The 16,872-nt window shown below is 40.5% G+C and overlaps 1 protein-coding gene across 1 annotated transcript in view; it reads left to right on the top strand.

The window, feature by feature from the left end:
• Window positions 1-16,872, top strand: part of LOC130425875 (cAMP-specific 3',5'-cyclic phosphodiesterase 4A-like) — a 61,035-nt gene that overhangs the window by 25,381 nt on the left and 18,782 nt on the right. Inside the window, exons 2-6 of the mRNA XM_056752299.1 lie at window positions 8,579-8,764; window positions 9,172-9,208; window positions 9,350-9,423; window positions 10,247-10,296; window positions 11,771-11,883. Of these exons, the coding sequence (XP_056608277.1) occupies window positions 8,579-8,764; window positions 9,172-9,208; window positions 9,350-9,423; window positions 10,247-10,296; window positions 11,771-11,883 (460 nt within the window). The remainder of the gene's footprint in view (window positions 1-8,578; window positions 8,765-9,171; window positions 9,209-9,349; window positions 9,424-10,246; window positions 10,297-11,770; window positions 11,884-16,872) is intronic.

Below are 16,872 nucleotides of genomic sequence, written 5' to 3' on the forward strand. Positions count from 1 at the left end.
AAGGGGGGAGGCAGTTGTCGGGGGCGTTGGTGTGTGTGCGGCGCTCGAGCAACAAGCATCTGCGCTTGGCAGAGGAGAAAGTGGAGGCAGGAAATAACTGTCAATCTCCATTCAGGCAACGCGGTGGCGGTCGGGGGTCGGGGAGGCGTTAATCATTAACTGGAAGGGAGCGATTGAAGTTTTTTTTGTAAATTGCGACTCCCACAAAAAGAATCCACTCCACCGTCCTGATGGATCGCAGCCCTTTGCAGCGGGAGATTGTAGTTCAGACAATCCAGGCTTGTGTTTACTGGTAGTAAATAATCAATGAGGAGGTCAGTGGATGGAGTCGGCCTGTAAAGCTACTCTGCTGCGCCTCGAATACACCAAGTTTTAATTAATTCAATCATCTTCTTGACTCAAACTTCAAAGCCTTTTAGAAGTCTGGGTATTAATGGAACGTAATCAAATTTCTTTTCTTTTTACCCTGTAAGTGAGAACGTTCAGAATGAGCTGCCCGAGCACTTTTGTATAGCGGCAGATGGGGAGCAAGTGCTGTCGTGTGCATTTTAGGCGGGACATGAGACATCAGTTGTACAAATAGGATGCAATAAAATAGGTTGCGATAAAGACAGAACCGTTCGTGAGGGAAAAAGTTTCCACTCTCATTTTTCTGCTCAAGTGGGTTGACCTTTCCAACTTTTGAGTGTGGAAGTAGATTTTGAGCGTAATAAAAACAAATTTGTAGTGTGTTAAGTTCCTTGCAATTTTTTAAAATATATTATTGATAATAAAGCTTTATATTTTAAATGGTTTATTTCTAAAATAATATTTAATTCAATTGCGCAACTTATTTGTATGACTTGAAGTAAAAATTCAATTAAACTCAACTCAGTTCTATCCAATCCAGTTCAATTCAATTTCATTTCATTTATTTTTTCAAGTCAATCAAATAAACTGCGCAATTTCAACCTATTTTTATTTATGTTACAGCAACTCACAACTGGCCAAAGTGTAAAATATTAAGTTGAATTGACTTAATTTAAGACAGCAAACAGACTATAAAAACAACTAGTAGGATCTACTTAATGTTTTGTGTTATTTGTACAAGTTATTTGTACAAGAACACATTTGTTAACTTTACTAAAATAACTGAAAAAAATTGTAATCATAATTTACTGTAAAAGATTGGTGCAAAACTTGTGCAAAAAAAAACACAAGAAATTAAGTGAATCCTACTAGCCGTTTTTTACATTGCAGTGTACGTTAAATAAAACATGTCTAAGTTTTAGATTGTGCTAATCCCAGCTACTCCCCTTTGGCTCCAAAGTCATACCAACAAAAGTAAAAAATCGACATCTTCTCTCGCCTAGGGAAAAAATATACAAGCCAGCTGGTGCCCCCTCTGAACGCACGACGCCCCTGCTTACAAATGCCATCTCTGAGAAAATGGTGGATGGTAGTATTAATGTTCACTTTGATTCAGTGAGTCGCATTTTAGTCCAAATCCCCATGACTCAACGCTACTTCTTTTAGAGAATTACACGCTGTATTACTCATAGGGCCAGATTTATATTCAATTAATTTCAAAACTGCCACCTCGAAAACCTGGCAGTGATGCGGGCGCTCCTGATGTCCTGCACCTTTTAGAGGACGGTTCAGAGTTCATCAAATGACTTTAATTGTGCTGTCACACGCAGGAAACCTCTTGGACGTTAGAAAGATTTTCTACATCGTGTGAAGCCTTCAGGCGACACACGTCTGAGCTGTTATGGATTTTAATTCCTCCCCCTGGACTTTTATCATGTAACCGTTTCTTTTATTTTTAGACCTTAGTTGGAGCACCTTTGGACTTCGAACCAGTAATTGTTTTTCTTGTCTCTTGGAATCATTGTCAGGTTACAACATTTTTACCGTTATTCCAAGGTCGTTTGGAGAGACAGGGATGATACATAAATGGCCAAATCAATACGCCATGGTCTTTTTTCAAAGCACAAGAGGCTCTGACGTTAGCGTGTTATCTGTTATAGGAAAGAATCACCCAGCTGGCACAAATCCTTTCCTCTGTGCCCCCTGTGATCATCGTGTCATTGTCCGAAGCGCATGCTCTCCGGGGAATCTGTTATCACCGAATGAAAACGAAAGCACCCAATGTTATATCCTGCAATCACAGCATGCGAGAGAGTGCGTTTTGCGTGTACATTATCTCCAAATGAAAGCTTCATGCATTTTTCCACCCTCATTGATTACTGAAGCATGATAATTGCTTCTTCTTCATTGCTTTTCGCGTGCGCGTGCTTAATAACACACTGCATTTGCACATTGAAAATTTTACTGAGTACACGTGTTTATGGAAATGCTATTTATAAGAACTCTTAAACTGTGAAGATCTGATTCTTTTAGTTTTTGGAGCTCAGTTCGAATTTCTGAGAGTTGGCAATGCAACGCTTGACAGTTTTGCACGCACACACAATCGCCCTTTGATTGTGTGTCTATGAGGGCTATAGCGAGTGTGTCTCTCGTGCCTTATAAACAAATGAGAACTCCAATATCCCAGCATGCATTCTGCTCGCTTTCATTCTGGGCTGAGTCACAGCCACAGACACAAATTACAGAGGAGGCAGTGAAAGGAAGAGATGTTTGAGAGACAGAAGACAGGGTCTGGTGGAAAGCCAGAGAGGGGAAGAAGGGGATGGATGGAGGGTGAACCAGAAGAAGAGGGGGTTGAAGGGGGAAACTGGTTGACAAGGAGTCTCCTTTCTTATTGTCGATTCTTTTGTGGATGCTCTCTGAGTAGCAGAAATGTCACATGACTACAGGAGGCATTAAAGTAAGGCACAGACAGAAAAGCAGGAGCATTCGTGGGCGCCCACACACTCTCTCTCTCTCTCACTCTCTCTCTCTCTCTATCACACACACACACACAAACTACCTCTAAAGACATGAATACAGTGCAAGAAAAGCAACACGCTCTGAGGGAAGGCGCAGTGTTAATGTTGAAAAAATGAGCTTGTTCTTCATGAAAATAGGAAATGAATTTACCGAAAACTGTGTAGTTAAGACCGACTGCTGTACTTGTGATGATAGCGTGCTGAAAAACAGCATATGTTGTGTTTTGGATGCTGGTTTCCCCATCAGGCTCGTAGTCTCAATATGTTGTTCTGTGGCTGACCGGCTTCACCAATTAAATTTGGAAGGTAAATCCTATAACGGTGCTGGTCCACCGGCAGACCACCACAGAACCTGGAACTTCACGCTGATCTTGTCAATAGGGGTTGTTCATTTATTATTTATGAACAGTAAATAACATTTTTTTGCATTTTACGGGAATAGTAAAATTCTGTCATTTATTTGCTCTCTTCATTTCAGAATTGAATGATTTTTTCTTCCACAAAACACAAAAAGATATTTTGGCATCTGAACAGCGACCCATTCACCCATTAACTTCTATTGTATGGACACAAAACCAATGCACAGACTGTTTGGTTAACAACATTCTTCACAATATCTTCTTTTGAGTTCTGCAGAAGAAAGTCACAGGTTTGAAATGACAAGAGTGTGAGTAAACGATGACAGAACTTTCATTTTGGGGTGAACTATCCCTTAAAAATCCATTGTTTAATATCTGAAAATGGAAAATTTGTTGACATCAGTTTGACAGCTTGAGCGGAACATCCATTTCTAAATAAAACAGCTACTTGTTTACGCATCCAATCAAATCGCAGTGAAAAAAAACACAATCCACACCCTCTATTTTTCTCATTCGATATTCTGTTTCACTTTAAAATACGCCAAAATACTTAACTCGGTCGTGACTTGCGGTTCACAGTGACTTTGAGGTCAGCAACATGCTTTCATGTTGCAGTTGTTGCCAGAAACATAAAACGTTTCTGAAGAAACCGTGCGTTCTCCAGGCGCCGAGGGCATGTAAATATTTAGATAGGCCATGAGTCACACCCCTCTTGCTCTTTCTTTCCTCCTTCATCTTTTTGCTCTCTTCTCTCTCGTGTTCAAGTATTCAAGCACTTCATCTTCTTCAGAGCTCTGATCCGTGGCTCACATTGCATGCTCTTCCTTTTGGTGGAAGAGGAACTCTGTTAGCTGTGAGATAAGGAGCCAGAGAAAAGAAAAGAATAGAGTGCAAGCAGAGTAAGTGTTAAAGGGATGGGAAGCATCCTAAAGGACTAGCGGAGATGGAAAGCAGACTGATAGACTGTAAGGAGAGAGAGATGGAGAGGGAGCGAAGCGCAGGTCAAGTGCCAGGGGCTGTGTTTGTCCTGAGGGGGCTGTAGAGAGGACAGACAGGGGCTGTTTACTGTGGAATCACATCACTCAACATCTCCAGAGAGAGGAGACAGCAGATGCCGGAGAGAGAGATGGCTCAGGGATGTTTGAAGTGCTACAACACTCTATGGACTGTGCGATAAAGACACCCTTCATAACGGACATAAAGACAGATCTGATCCTAGCTGGAACTTTGCTCAGTACAAAAGAAACTTTTTTCAACACAAGTTTTACCTTTAGAAATGTCAGGAGGTCAAACTACATGAGCCTTCCTATTCGCAAACTATGCAAGTTGCGTAGGGCCCCTGCATCACTGGGGGGCCCCCTTGAGCAGCGAATCAAAAACACTATAATGTAAACCAGACGCTGTTTTTATAACTTTTTATAACAACGTGAAGCAAATGAACAAGAAGGCATGTGTTTTTTTTCTATTTCAAAGTCTTATTTAGTTCTGCCAAATGGTTTGATGTTGGACGTTTTGTAATCGTTAATTTATGGACCGTCTCCAAAAGTTACATACACATTATTATACATGTTTCTTACTTTAATAGCATTTTAAGGGAATGACTTAGGCAACAACCAACTGTACAGTGTTCATGTGGGTGTCAGCTGTAATGCACACCTTTTAGATATTTATAACAATAAATTGTTAAATGACATGTAAATATCGTCATTTCTACTGAATGGGTTCATACACAAAATATACAATTATTTAAAGCCCAATAGCAATTACAGGGAATGACACACCGTCACAAAACTATAAAGTGTTAATGTGAGTCTCAGCTTTATTATAGGGCCCCCAGACATCTAGGATCGGCACTGCAAACTATATAATATAATATTTTATTTCCTATACCTTTTCTTGTAGATTATTTATAACCCTGTTGCATGATATTGGGTGATGTGAATGATCTGAATGGGTGGCAGTGTTCCAAGTAACATTTTTTTTTTTACATTTTTCAATATTTACATTTTCGTGATACGTTTTCTAAAAATATGAAAATCTATGTTTTGGAATCCAACTTTTCATACTTTTGCCACAAAATGATAAAACAGTGTCCATAAAATTATTAACCTCAATATCTATCATATTATAAAAGAGAATTTGAGTACTGTATCTCGTAAGCTACAGTATCATATATCATTAACATGAATAGACACACATTACCTCTAAACATGTCAGGAGGTCAAACTACATTTAATATTTGGGGTATTTTATGTCTCATGGGAATGCGTGACATTGTCAGAAACTTTAATTTATTCATTCCTGTTCACTGACACGAATTTCCCCCTTTTTTCGTGTTATCCAGCACGACATTCGATACATATGTTATTATACCATATCTTCCATATCTATAGATATATATCAGCACTATCTGATGGGAATTCATACCTATTTTTCAAGGTGGCTCATTCGTGTGAATTCCTGACTTTTTGTGAATTGATTTTTCCCCTGTGACGTTGGATTAAGGGGCGGGGTCAGGGTAACCGTTTATCGTTTGCTTTAGCAAAATTTGCCTGTGATTTTATGGTTTGGGGTGTGGTGTTGGATAACCACATCCTAAATTATGTATGACTTTTGATATCAGGTTATTAATATATGAATATGAATACACAAGCCAGCTGTGTATTGAAAGTCATGCTGAGTGACACGAAAAGAAAGTCGTGCTGAGTGACACGAAAAGAAAGTCGTGCTGAGTGACACGAAAAAATGGGGGAATTCATGTCATTGAACTCGAAATAATACATTCCATATTTCGTATTATTCGTATATTTTCTATGCAACTGCCTTGAGACTGGGTTGTATTTTCTATACATTTTCTTTGTAACCCTGTTACATGATATTTGGGAAATTTCGGAATGGCTGGCAGTGTTGCAAGTAACAGGGTTGAAAATGCATCTTTTTACTAGGGGCTATCCAGTTATGATTATAATAAATTATCAAAATTTTGAAATTTTCCTGAAAAAATTCTGCAAAAAGGTAAGATAAATGTGACCCTGAAAAAAACTAAAAAGAGCTAAAGTAATTTTGTAAAAAATAATTCACATAGTGTCCTTAAAATTATTGACTTCGGTCTTCATCATATTGACAATGAAAATTTGACATCAATAAACACACTTAACCTTTATTTTATTTTTAAAATAAAAATATTTTAAATCTGCTTTGATACTCCTAATCACGTAATACGATTTTGAGATTTTAGCCTGGATTTCACAGACAGGGTCACAAATATTAGTTTGGAATTTGGGTAGCAATAATTTGGGTATCAGGGGTGAAGTCCAGCTTGACAAATGCAGTCAACCTTACAATTTAAAATGCTAATTTTGATCATTTCATTCATTCATTTCGTGTGTTTGAATCTACCCACTTACACTAACACTGCAGGTTGATTTAACAGTTATCAAATATATTGAATAGCTCTCACAATGAATCGTGATCTCTCTCGGCAGCGGCACAGAGACAGGAGCTCTCTATACCCAGACGCTTAAACTACTGTGGGTTCTGCAGTTAGGGGCATGAGACGAGCTGAAATGCCTCATGGGCTACGTGTGGGAAGAGGGGTTTTAGTATTTTGTCTGCGAAAGAGAGGGAGTGAGGGGGAGGACGAGTGACTGACAGCGAAAGAGAGAGACTGAAGTCTTGGCAGGCACCTTGTTCTGACGCTTCGCTCTGAAGTGTAGGCTTTGGTTTGAGGTTTTGCTGGTGCAGCGTACCCATAATTTCTAGGATGACTCAGAGAAGGCTGGAACCAGAGCTGGCTGTGGGAACTATGCGACATCCCTGTCAATATGCCCATGAGCCTAGCAACTTCTTCTGACTTGATTTTGACCTCTGGTTACAAGATTGTTAATGGGTGTGTATCTGGCAAAGATTATCTGTGCACTTTACACCCCTTACTGCTTGTCTTCAGGCCTTTATTACGCAATCTGTCAGTCAGATTTGGTGGCATTATGTCTCTTGTTTATTATCGCCGGGTGGCCTGCAATCGGCTTCATGCTCACTTTCAGCTCTGCGGTCATTAGGCTCTCCGGATGACTAGTCTTCATTCATTATCACAGAGCCGTGATAACTAAACAAATACAGTATGTATTATAACCCCAGATGGGGTCACACACTGTATCTGGTACTTTTCCACTAGTCACATGTTTAATGCTAAAACTGTATGGATTAGCCCTTCCGCACATGTCAGTGTTCAGTGTTAAACTTAAAGGAATAGTCCTAAATTACAATTAAAATATAAATCATTTTTCATGTAGAATTTTTTGTCCTAATGTAGATGGGAATCAAACTTTGAAAACATAAATTATGTTCATGATGCTTTACATTATGCTATTGAAAGCACATAATACACTTTTCAGATAACTGCAATTTACATTTGCAGTTTACATTCAAACATTGTACAGATTTTTTCACAGATTTTTCAAATTATATCTAATTACATGAAAAACATGTAATTGTACGTAAGAATGTTATTTTACGGTATTTTACTGGCGCCCCAGCTGCCAGCTGCCAGTAGCTGATTATTGCAACAAGAAAGAATCACACACACACACAAAAAAAATTGTGAAAAATAAATAAAAAACATGTTTTTCTTTGATTAAAAATTACTTTTAAAAAATACGGGTCGCACAAGGATTACAAAACATCAAAGCACATTCTTTATAAAAAAGAATCAATTACTCTCCCTACATAAATTATTTAAAAAAACAAGAAATAAATCTGTATTCTAGACTCTTAGAACTTTCCAATGATATATAGTTTGTCATGATCCGATTAGATATTACATGCATAATATTGACGCAAACTTAGGCGTCCCGTATACGGAACGGGTGACTGTTAACAGGCTACCAGTGAATCTTAACTGATATTTAGACTATTTTCATAGTGTTTTTCATTTCTCCTTTCCTGAGTGAGAAATATGTCCATGTATGAAAGAGATTTAGCAAAATCTACTTTTATGTTTGAGAGAAAATTAGGTGAGCAATGACATAATTAAAATTTTTAGAGGAACTATTCCTTTAAACCACAATGCGCCCATAGAATCTAAATTGTGAAGTGGCGGCTGAGGATTCCTCTGTGATTAGACTGGTTGATTTTCTTTATGGCTGTTCAGCGCGACACAGTGTTCATCATCTCTTTAATCATTCAGAGAGTATTTCTCTCTTTCCACTAAGAGGCAATCGCGATTGTTTGTGTTGCACACCTTTGTTTGTGCTGTGCAGGCCAAAGATCGGAAATCGTATGTAATTGTGTTTGAACTAAATGACAAGGCATGCGTTTTTACTTTCTCTCTCTCTTCCTCTCTCTCCGCAGCTATGATGGGGAGAATGGGCCCTCTCCTGGCCGCAGCCCTATGGATTCGCAGGCGAGTCCGGGGCTGGTGGTCCATCCCTCATTTCCTCAGAGCCAAAGGAGGGAATCTTTCCTGTACCGATCAGACTCTGACTATGAAATGTCCCCCAAGACCATGTCCCGAAATTCCTCGGTCAACAGCGAGGGGTAAGCCGTCTCCCTCACTCCCCTTTACTGTTTACCGTCTTTACTCTTCACATCTTAAAAGCCTTAAAGGAAGTTCTTTTATCCCCGAATCACCGTGCAGCATTAAGCACATCAACTAAATCCCTCTTTACGCCCCTCAATATAATACTGTTACACTCCCAGAAACCCAGCAGTGACCGCCGCCACTGTCGCCCCTGGATTACGGCTATGAAAAATGACAGTTTTTGATGTTGTGCTGAATCTATTTCCTTACACCTTTACGGCTGATTTATTGCCCTCCCTCAGCGTTGTCAAAGTTTGTTTCATATTTCCGAAATGAAGTATACAAATAAAATCAATTTGACCAAAGTAATATGTTTTTTTACTTTCTATTTATTGCAAGTGCTCTTTTATCTTTCATTCTGCAGTCATGCTGAAGATCTCATAGTCACCCCCTTTGCTCAGGTAAGACCCTCTGTTGTGACTGGCAAACAGTATATAATGAGTGTTAATTGCTTGTCATGACTTGCAGAGGTGGAGTTGACTGATGTCCTGCTGTTCACCTGCTCGCTCTTTCTCTCTCTCTCTTCCTCCTCCTCCACCCAGGTGTTGGCTAGTCTACGAACTGTCAGAAGCAACTTCACCATTCTCGCCAATGTCACGACTCCCACAACAAACAAGTCAGTTTACTTCCTTCAGCTTCAGTGCAACTGTTTCTTTTTCTGCTGTGCTCTGACAGCAGCGTGTCTTTTTCTGTAATGTTTTTGCATTTACAAGTCAAAGTATGTTGTGTTAAATAAGCAAACTTCATGAATAAAATTTGACACAATTTTTTCCTGTACCGGAAAAAACTGTACCAAGATGTTGGGGACTTCAATTAAATGTAAATAAAAAACATTTTCATTTTTAAAAATGTACATTTTCATTATTTATGCAATAAATTAATGTGTATTATTTTGTGAAGTAAATTAATAAACCCTTTCACACATAGACGTCACTAATGTGCACAGCTACAGTAAAAAGTGTTCCTCAATCAAAACAAGCTGAATAATCGAACAAGCTGAAAATCTATTTGAAAATATGCACAAACACACAAAAAACGTCTGGCTGAGGTTGTCATGAGTTCATGCGTGACTAAATTAAAGTGATATTTCACCCAAAATTGAAAATTCTGTCATCAATTACACCCCCACTTGGCTTTTCAGACCTGTATGATCTTCTGCAGAACATTCTTCAAAATATCTTCTTTCACGCACGTTTGAAATGACAAGAGGGAACGTAAATGATGACAGAACTAGCACTTTTGGGTGAACTCTCCGTGACGTTTTCTCACAAACCTCCCCCACCATCACATCCACAATCACTCTACAATGTAACGTAATATTAAACTTTATGCATATTTATCTTATGTCACTAGGATTTATTCATGTGAACATCAGCATTCACGCCAGAAGAGGGCGACCTCCACCAGGTCTTCTGATGCAATTCTCTTTTTGTCCACAGGAGGTCACCAGTGATAAGCCAACCCACCGTTCCCCCAGCAACCCTCTCAGGTATGTTTACTGTAGGCTACTGTGACTTAGAGCCCGTTTACACTGCCAGTTAAATGTGACCCAATTTCGATTTTTTCCTCCAACGTGACACAGGTTGGATATGACCCACCATAGTGTAAACTGGAAAAAAAACGCATGGATTTGGATATTCAAGATCAGTTTCAGGCCTCATTCATATGTGGAGGTAGATCAGATATAAATCAGATATGTGACTGTCATAAAAAAGGCAGATCGGATTTTCTGAGCGTAATTAAAACGGCGACGATTTGGTTTTCCGCAGTTTTATGATGTATGATCAGGAGGAAGAACGTGTGGATGCGGTTTAATCAAAGATATTAAACAATTCGATTAAACAATCAAAGCATATGCTCAGCCTGCGATGGCTCTTCCCCCCCCCCTCCGCCTCAAAATCTATTTAATGTTTGGCAAACTTGTCATATATCGCAAATCTAAAATCAAAGGCACATTTCGCGTACGTCCATCATGGCTAGAGAGTATTCTTGGCTCAATAACATGCGTTCACGTATGCGCGATGTTTCAAATGGTTTAGCAAGTGTAAGCACGTAAATCGGATATGTGTCCCAATTGAAAGTACATGTAAACGGACGGTGGAAAAAAAGCCATATAGGCAACAAATCAGAATTGTAAACGGGGCCTTAGTCATTGGTGAGCTCTCTGTCTCCCACACAGCGTCTCTCACATTTGTGCACACGCTTCCTGTTGTAAGCACTGTTGCCAGTGAAATGCATTACAGCATCAGAAATAGTGGCGCCATATGGACTGTGGGGACAGAATGCTTTCTAGATTCCTTAAGCAGCCAAAATTGCCACTTGGAAGCTAGAAAAGTGAACCGTTGAACATGCTTCACGATAAAATAAAGCTGATTTATAAAACTTTGAAAAATGTTTATTATATAGGCCTTTAGCTAGAAAGAATGTTGTCATCACTCATATAATGTTCAGACACTTAGCCAGCTTGCTCACACGCTTCAGAGATCTATAGATACTGGACCATATGTTTACATTTGAGATCCAGATCGTTTGCTCTCGCATCCAGATGTTCTCACCTCTTGCATGATTTATATTGAATTTCTCAGTTGCAATGTCACTAGCAGATCTCCTTATGTTACTTGAAATAGACCCATCGGTGTAACTCCTGTCACACTTCATACACGTGACCGTCTCAATCTTAGCTCATGCGTCATCTTATTATTGTTGGGTTAAGAAAATAGAAATCTTGCAATGAGAGAAAATCCATTATGCATGAGGCATTTGATCTCTCCATATGTAGCTCTTGAAATATTCATGCCTGGAAGTTTCCCTGTCATGACATCACTCAGGCAGTTGCTTGTTTCCTCATGCCAGTGAAGCACATCCCACTGTTCACAATGAAAGTTCACACTGCGCCACACAGTGAGTGTTAGATCAGCTGTATGTGATGAGGTGCTGATGGCTGTGTCTCTTGTCCCGGGTAGAGGAGACATACCAGCAGCTGGCCCGGGAGACTCTGGAGGAACTCGACTGGTGTTTGGACCAGCTGGAGACCATTCAGACCCACCGCTCTGTTGGCGAGATGGCCTCCAACAAGGTGTTTCTTAAATCACTTATGCATCTGTGCTGTCTGCTTCTTTCCTGTAGTAGTTTTCACTCTCTCTGGTCCTGTTTCCATCTGATATTAACCCATTTCGGCCCAACCCTTCTTCAGCAAATCATGAATGTGTATTTTTACATCATGAACAGTCAGAATGGAAAAAAATGGAGTTATAAAGAATAGCGAAAATCACTTTACAGGTTGCTCAGTGAAGAATAAGACCCAAAAGAAAACAGCAAACAATGTTTTAACTTAAATATTTTATTAAACGTTATTAATAGGCGTTTGTGGGGGGGAAATATTAAACCTAGAATAAAGATTTATATTTGACATAAATTGGATCAAGTTCAACACTTTAAATTTCCGTTCAGATTTATTTCGGTACCGCTTTTCACCAGTTTAAATTGTCACACAGCCGTTTTACAGTAAATACATATAAATAAAAATAATAGCGACAAAAGTAAAAAAAATAAGTTATGAAATATATAATATAATGTAGAAGTCATGCTATTATGTATATATATTTTAAATAAAATGTACATGGACGAAACCATGAGAACATTATTAAATTTTTTGAAGCCTAAATACAATCAGCAGAAGTAAAAAGCTAACACGATGCTATAAACAGAGTACACTATCGTCGCTCGATATCAACGTCCCACCCCTCCAAACCTCCAACAACTCTTTCAAACTTTATTAAAAACATGTTACCTGGTAACTACTCCGTGAATGAATCCCCAACAACGTTTTTAGAGATTTGTGCCCATGTTTCATTATTTGTGAGATTTATATGCACAATGATGTCTATTGTCCCCGCCAACTCTATAAATACTCTATAAATCAGCTTTGGATAAAACTTAAATGTTAAATGTTTATTCAAAACTCAAAGGCAAAGCTTTGTTTTCCCAGTTGTGACCATGGATGTTATGTGTCCTAACTATATATGTGCTAAAAACGCCACAATGCCCACAATGGATTTTCGTTGTAAACACTGATGTGACGGATTATCTAAAAACACACATGAAGTTACACTTAATACTTGTAGTGAGAATTCTGCTATAAACATTACATTTGGAGCTATAATTCAAACAAAACTACTTTTGCACTTTATATGCAGTAACATAATGCATTGAATGATGTATTCAGTTATAAAATCAGTCATTTTCATCATCCAAACACAGGTGTACAGTAGACACATCACTGCCAGGTTTAAACAGTGTTGTGTCTGACCTGACCACCCAATATGGATCCTAATATCAGGTGCCAAAAAGGCCTCTATTATACCAAATATTTTATCGAACTATACTATATGTTCATGCAGTCTGCATTGAAGCTATTATACTGTACCCACACTACATAATATATGTATCACACCAAAATAAAATCCAAAAAGATGCCAATGAGAGGATTTGCCTTTGTCTGTGCTGGTTGTCATTCATAAAGGGCTATACATCTAGACTTTGTAAATACACATTTTGTTTGCCAGTATCTCAAGTGAATCATGTCTAATGATCATATATGTTTTGCAATGGTTTGTGAGGTGTAGAAGAGAGAACAGGGTTGAGTGAGCAAGAAAAGAGGGCAGATTGTAAAGCAGAGGGTTTGTGGATGGGGACGGCATAAAATAGGGAAGGGGGGGTGGGTTGCGGTTGTGAGGTTTGGTCCTGATGCCAGTGTTTCTGCTGTAACCTTGGTTGCTATCGAGCAGCAGCAAGGTCTAGCCAGCCGGTTAAACCATTGGCTCTTCACTGTGGCCATAAAGCATGTGATTTAAACACTGGCCAATGAAAAATGGGTTGCTCCCTTCCATAGCATCCCCATTTAAAGAGACAGTACCTTTTTCTTTACCCTGCAAGTGCATCCAGTGGATGCGTATTTTTGTATGCTTGTTTCCCACTCATGCTTTTGTTTCAGTGTGTGTAACAAGAAGTGTCTTAATGGAGACACAACCATGTGTGAATAGATGGCAGAGGTACTTGCTTGTATGCTGATGCAGATGACACACATCAACACACACACACACACACATTGACACCCTTACGCACACACACACGCACAGGCTTTCATGCAGAGATAAGCGTTGATGCAACAAGCCTATATTCCCTCCCCTCCTTCTTCCCAGACTATTATATAGACACACATATATGTACACACACACACAGACGGTTCTCAATTTTTCTACACTCGTACATGCCGTCTGCTGCACATGCGCACTCAGAGCGCGTGTACACACACACACGCCACAAGCACGCGCCTCCTGCCACAGCGACTGATTAGCTTGCGAGAACTGTCTACAGCATCCAGGGAGACAGAGCAAAAGGCAGAGCATCGGCCGAGCCGCATCGCCGCATCTGTGTGTGGATTAAACATCAGGGGTGAAGAAGAGAGCCACGTTGCGCTGACAAGACCAGTATTGTGTACCATGGACTGTGCGCTCTGAACACAACTTGCTGGGAATGCTGGGCCCCGGTCCTGGAGCTGTGTGGTGGGGGAGGGGTGTCGTCGCAGAGACACAGAGCAAGAGGATGTTTTTCCAGACCACCGCTCTTTGTAGTTTGACTTGTGGCTGCAGGCCGTCTCTCGTTGACATTTCTGTCTGTCTCTCTGTTCCTCCTGCTGTTACCTGTCTGACTATTGTTGTTGTCCTCTTCCTGTCATCCCTCCGTTTCTGTCACTCTGCTAGCTGTCTGACTGCCTCCATCTTACCTCCCGTGGTTTGTCTGTGTCCTCGTTCCCACTGCATCCTTTTCGTGCCCTTCAGACTCTGACCCTCCATCTTTGTCCAACGCACCTCTCGCCGCTTTCCGGGTCAGCTGGTGGGATGAGATGTAGTCCCTCTGGCCTGTGGATTTGGACGGCTCCTGGCGGGCCGTTCACAGGGGACACTTGCGAGAAGTTCGCCGTGGAGCCCACTGGGTTGTTTTCAGGAGGGCCCGGTTCTGGGAAGGCTCGCTGCATGTAGAGAGACAGCTTTTGCGAGCGCTAGACGCTGGACTTCCGCCCCGCTTGCTCCCCTCCTCTCGGGGGCAGCCGCCACTCTGGAGCACCCCTGGCCTCCTAGGCTGCGGCCTCTCTGCCCACACCCTGACCACGCCCACATGCCGCTGGGGCGCCCGCCGCGCTTCTGCCCCCGTGCACTTTCGCGCCTCTTGCCTTTGCCAAAGGCCCGCGCCATCCGTCACCCTCAGCATGGGCGTCATGGAGGCCATTGACCCGTCACCTTCATCTTGCCCCTCACCTGTGCCCGGAGGCTTCCGGCTGGCTCACTCCTCCAGCTACAGCCCCCTGCAGGGGAGGGTTGGGTCAGAGCTGGAGCTGGAGCTCGGGGCAGCGGCTGATGGAGTGCTGGACGGGGGTGGTCAGGGCACTGAACATAGGACCCCCTTCATGGATCTGTTCTGTGAGACCTGCTCAAAACCTTGGCTCATTGGCTGGTGGGACCAGGTAGGGCCGCATGAAAAGTTTATTTAATCTCTATTTCAAAACATAAATAGGAAGGCTGTGTGCTCTGCGTGATGATCAAATTGAGAACTAGGATAGAGAAAGGAGTTAAATTACCTGTAATTGTTGAGTATGAATTGTGGTTTTACACCTTAGCTTTCAACTTTGTTTGGGATCACTTTGACAAGCAGGAAGAAAATGTCAGCCGCTGTTGCACATGGCTTATGTTGTCTCAGTGTTGAAGGATAGTGAACCTGTGGCACATTGGGCTTGAGTCACAAGACACCTTTCTCTTTCTCCCACACCTATCCTTCCCTCCAGCACTTTCCATTGATAAATCAGATGATTGATCCCAATGTTTGTCAAAACTGAGATTAAAATAATTACATTTAAACATCTGTCTTGTATTACACAGTGAATTCAGGGAGCTTTATTGTTGATTTCTTGTTGACCAGTTCAGACAAACTTTTGCTCTTTGAATTGAGTATGAGCCTGTTGTAGTCTCCACTTCACAGAAACCAAAACTGCAGCAAAACTTTACATTAGTGCTTGGTATCATTTGAAATGCTTTGAGCATGGTTTCATCGGCACAATGTTGAGCAATATTCTGCCTACTAAATTCCACTGCTCCGTGCTTTGTCTCATACTCCATCTGGTTATTGTGTGCTAGTGCAGGGCCAGGTTTTAAGTTCCTTAACATATGTGCTTTTGTTTGACATTGATGTTAATATGTGTCCTGTATCCACTTTAATTTTGACGTAAATGTGGGAGCCGCCATCTTTGAGCTGTTTGTGTTTAGACTTCCTGTGAGCCACTGTAGCTAATGGCAGTGGTATTGCGAGTGAGACGAGTGTGCAGTTTTGACTGGCTAGTTTGCCATAATAGCCGGTACAAACGCAAAAAATCTATAAAACATTTGTTTTGACATAAATCCACGCACCAGCGCTGAATCTGGATGTCTTACCCTATGATCTGCATCCATAATTTATTATTTTAGCCAACTGGATGCCCTTTCTTCTGGACAATTTACCTACTTGACAACAATAACTAATAAAGATTGTTCAAGGGCAGGCATTTATGGCGAGAGTGACACTAAATGTAGAAAAATACCATTATTACTGTATATATCATAGATCATATTCTGGAAGGTGTGCCCCTAGGACCAGGGTTGGGAAACACTGTCATAGATTATATATAAACAAAACACATTTTGCACCTCTAAATAAACAGAATGCAAAGTGGTATAATAATATCAGCAGCAGTTCAGATTGAGCTGTAAGCATGTTTATATGTATTTAGCAGTTTAAACAGACTAAAGCGAACCTTCCTGCCAGGGGATCGCAGCTGCATGACTAAGTTAACAGTTACAGGACATTACATTTTAATTAATTTGGCTTTTATGCAAATCACATTTAACATTTTGTCAACACGCTATACAGTACTGATAAGCTAGTTTACCAGGTAATATGACTATGAGGATTAAAGCTGAAGTAAACAAGGGTGAGAATGAATGAATTTAATAGACATAAAAACAGACAGTTATTG

Source organism: Triplophysa dalaica, chromosome 7, assembly GCF_015846415.1.
Source record: "Triplophysa dalaica isolate WHDGS20190420 chromosome 7, ASM1584641v1, whole genome shotgun sequence".
Lineage (NCBI taxonomy): Eukaryota > Metazoa > Chordata > Actinopteri > Cypriniformes > Nemacheilidae > Triplophysa > Triplophysa dalaica.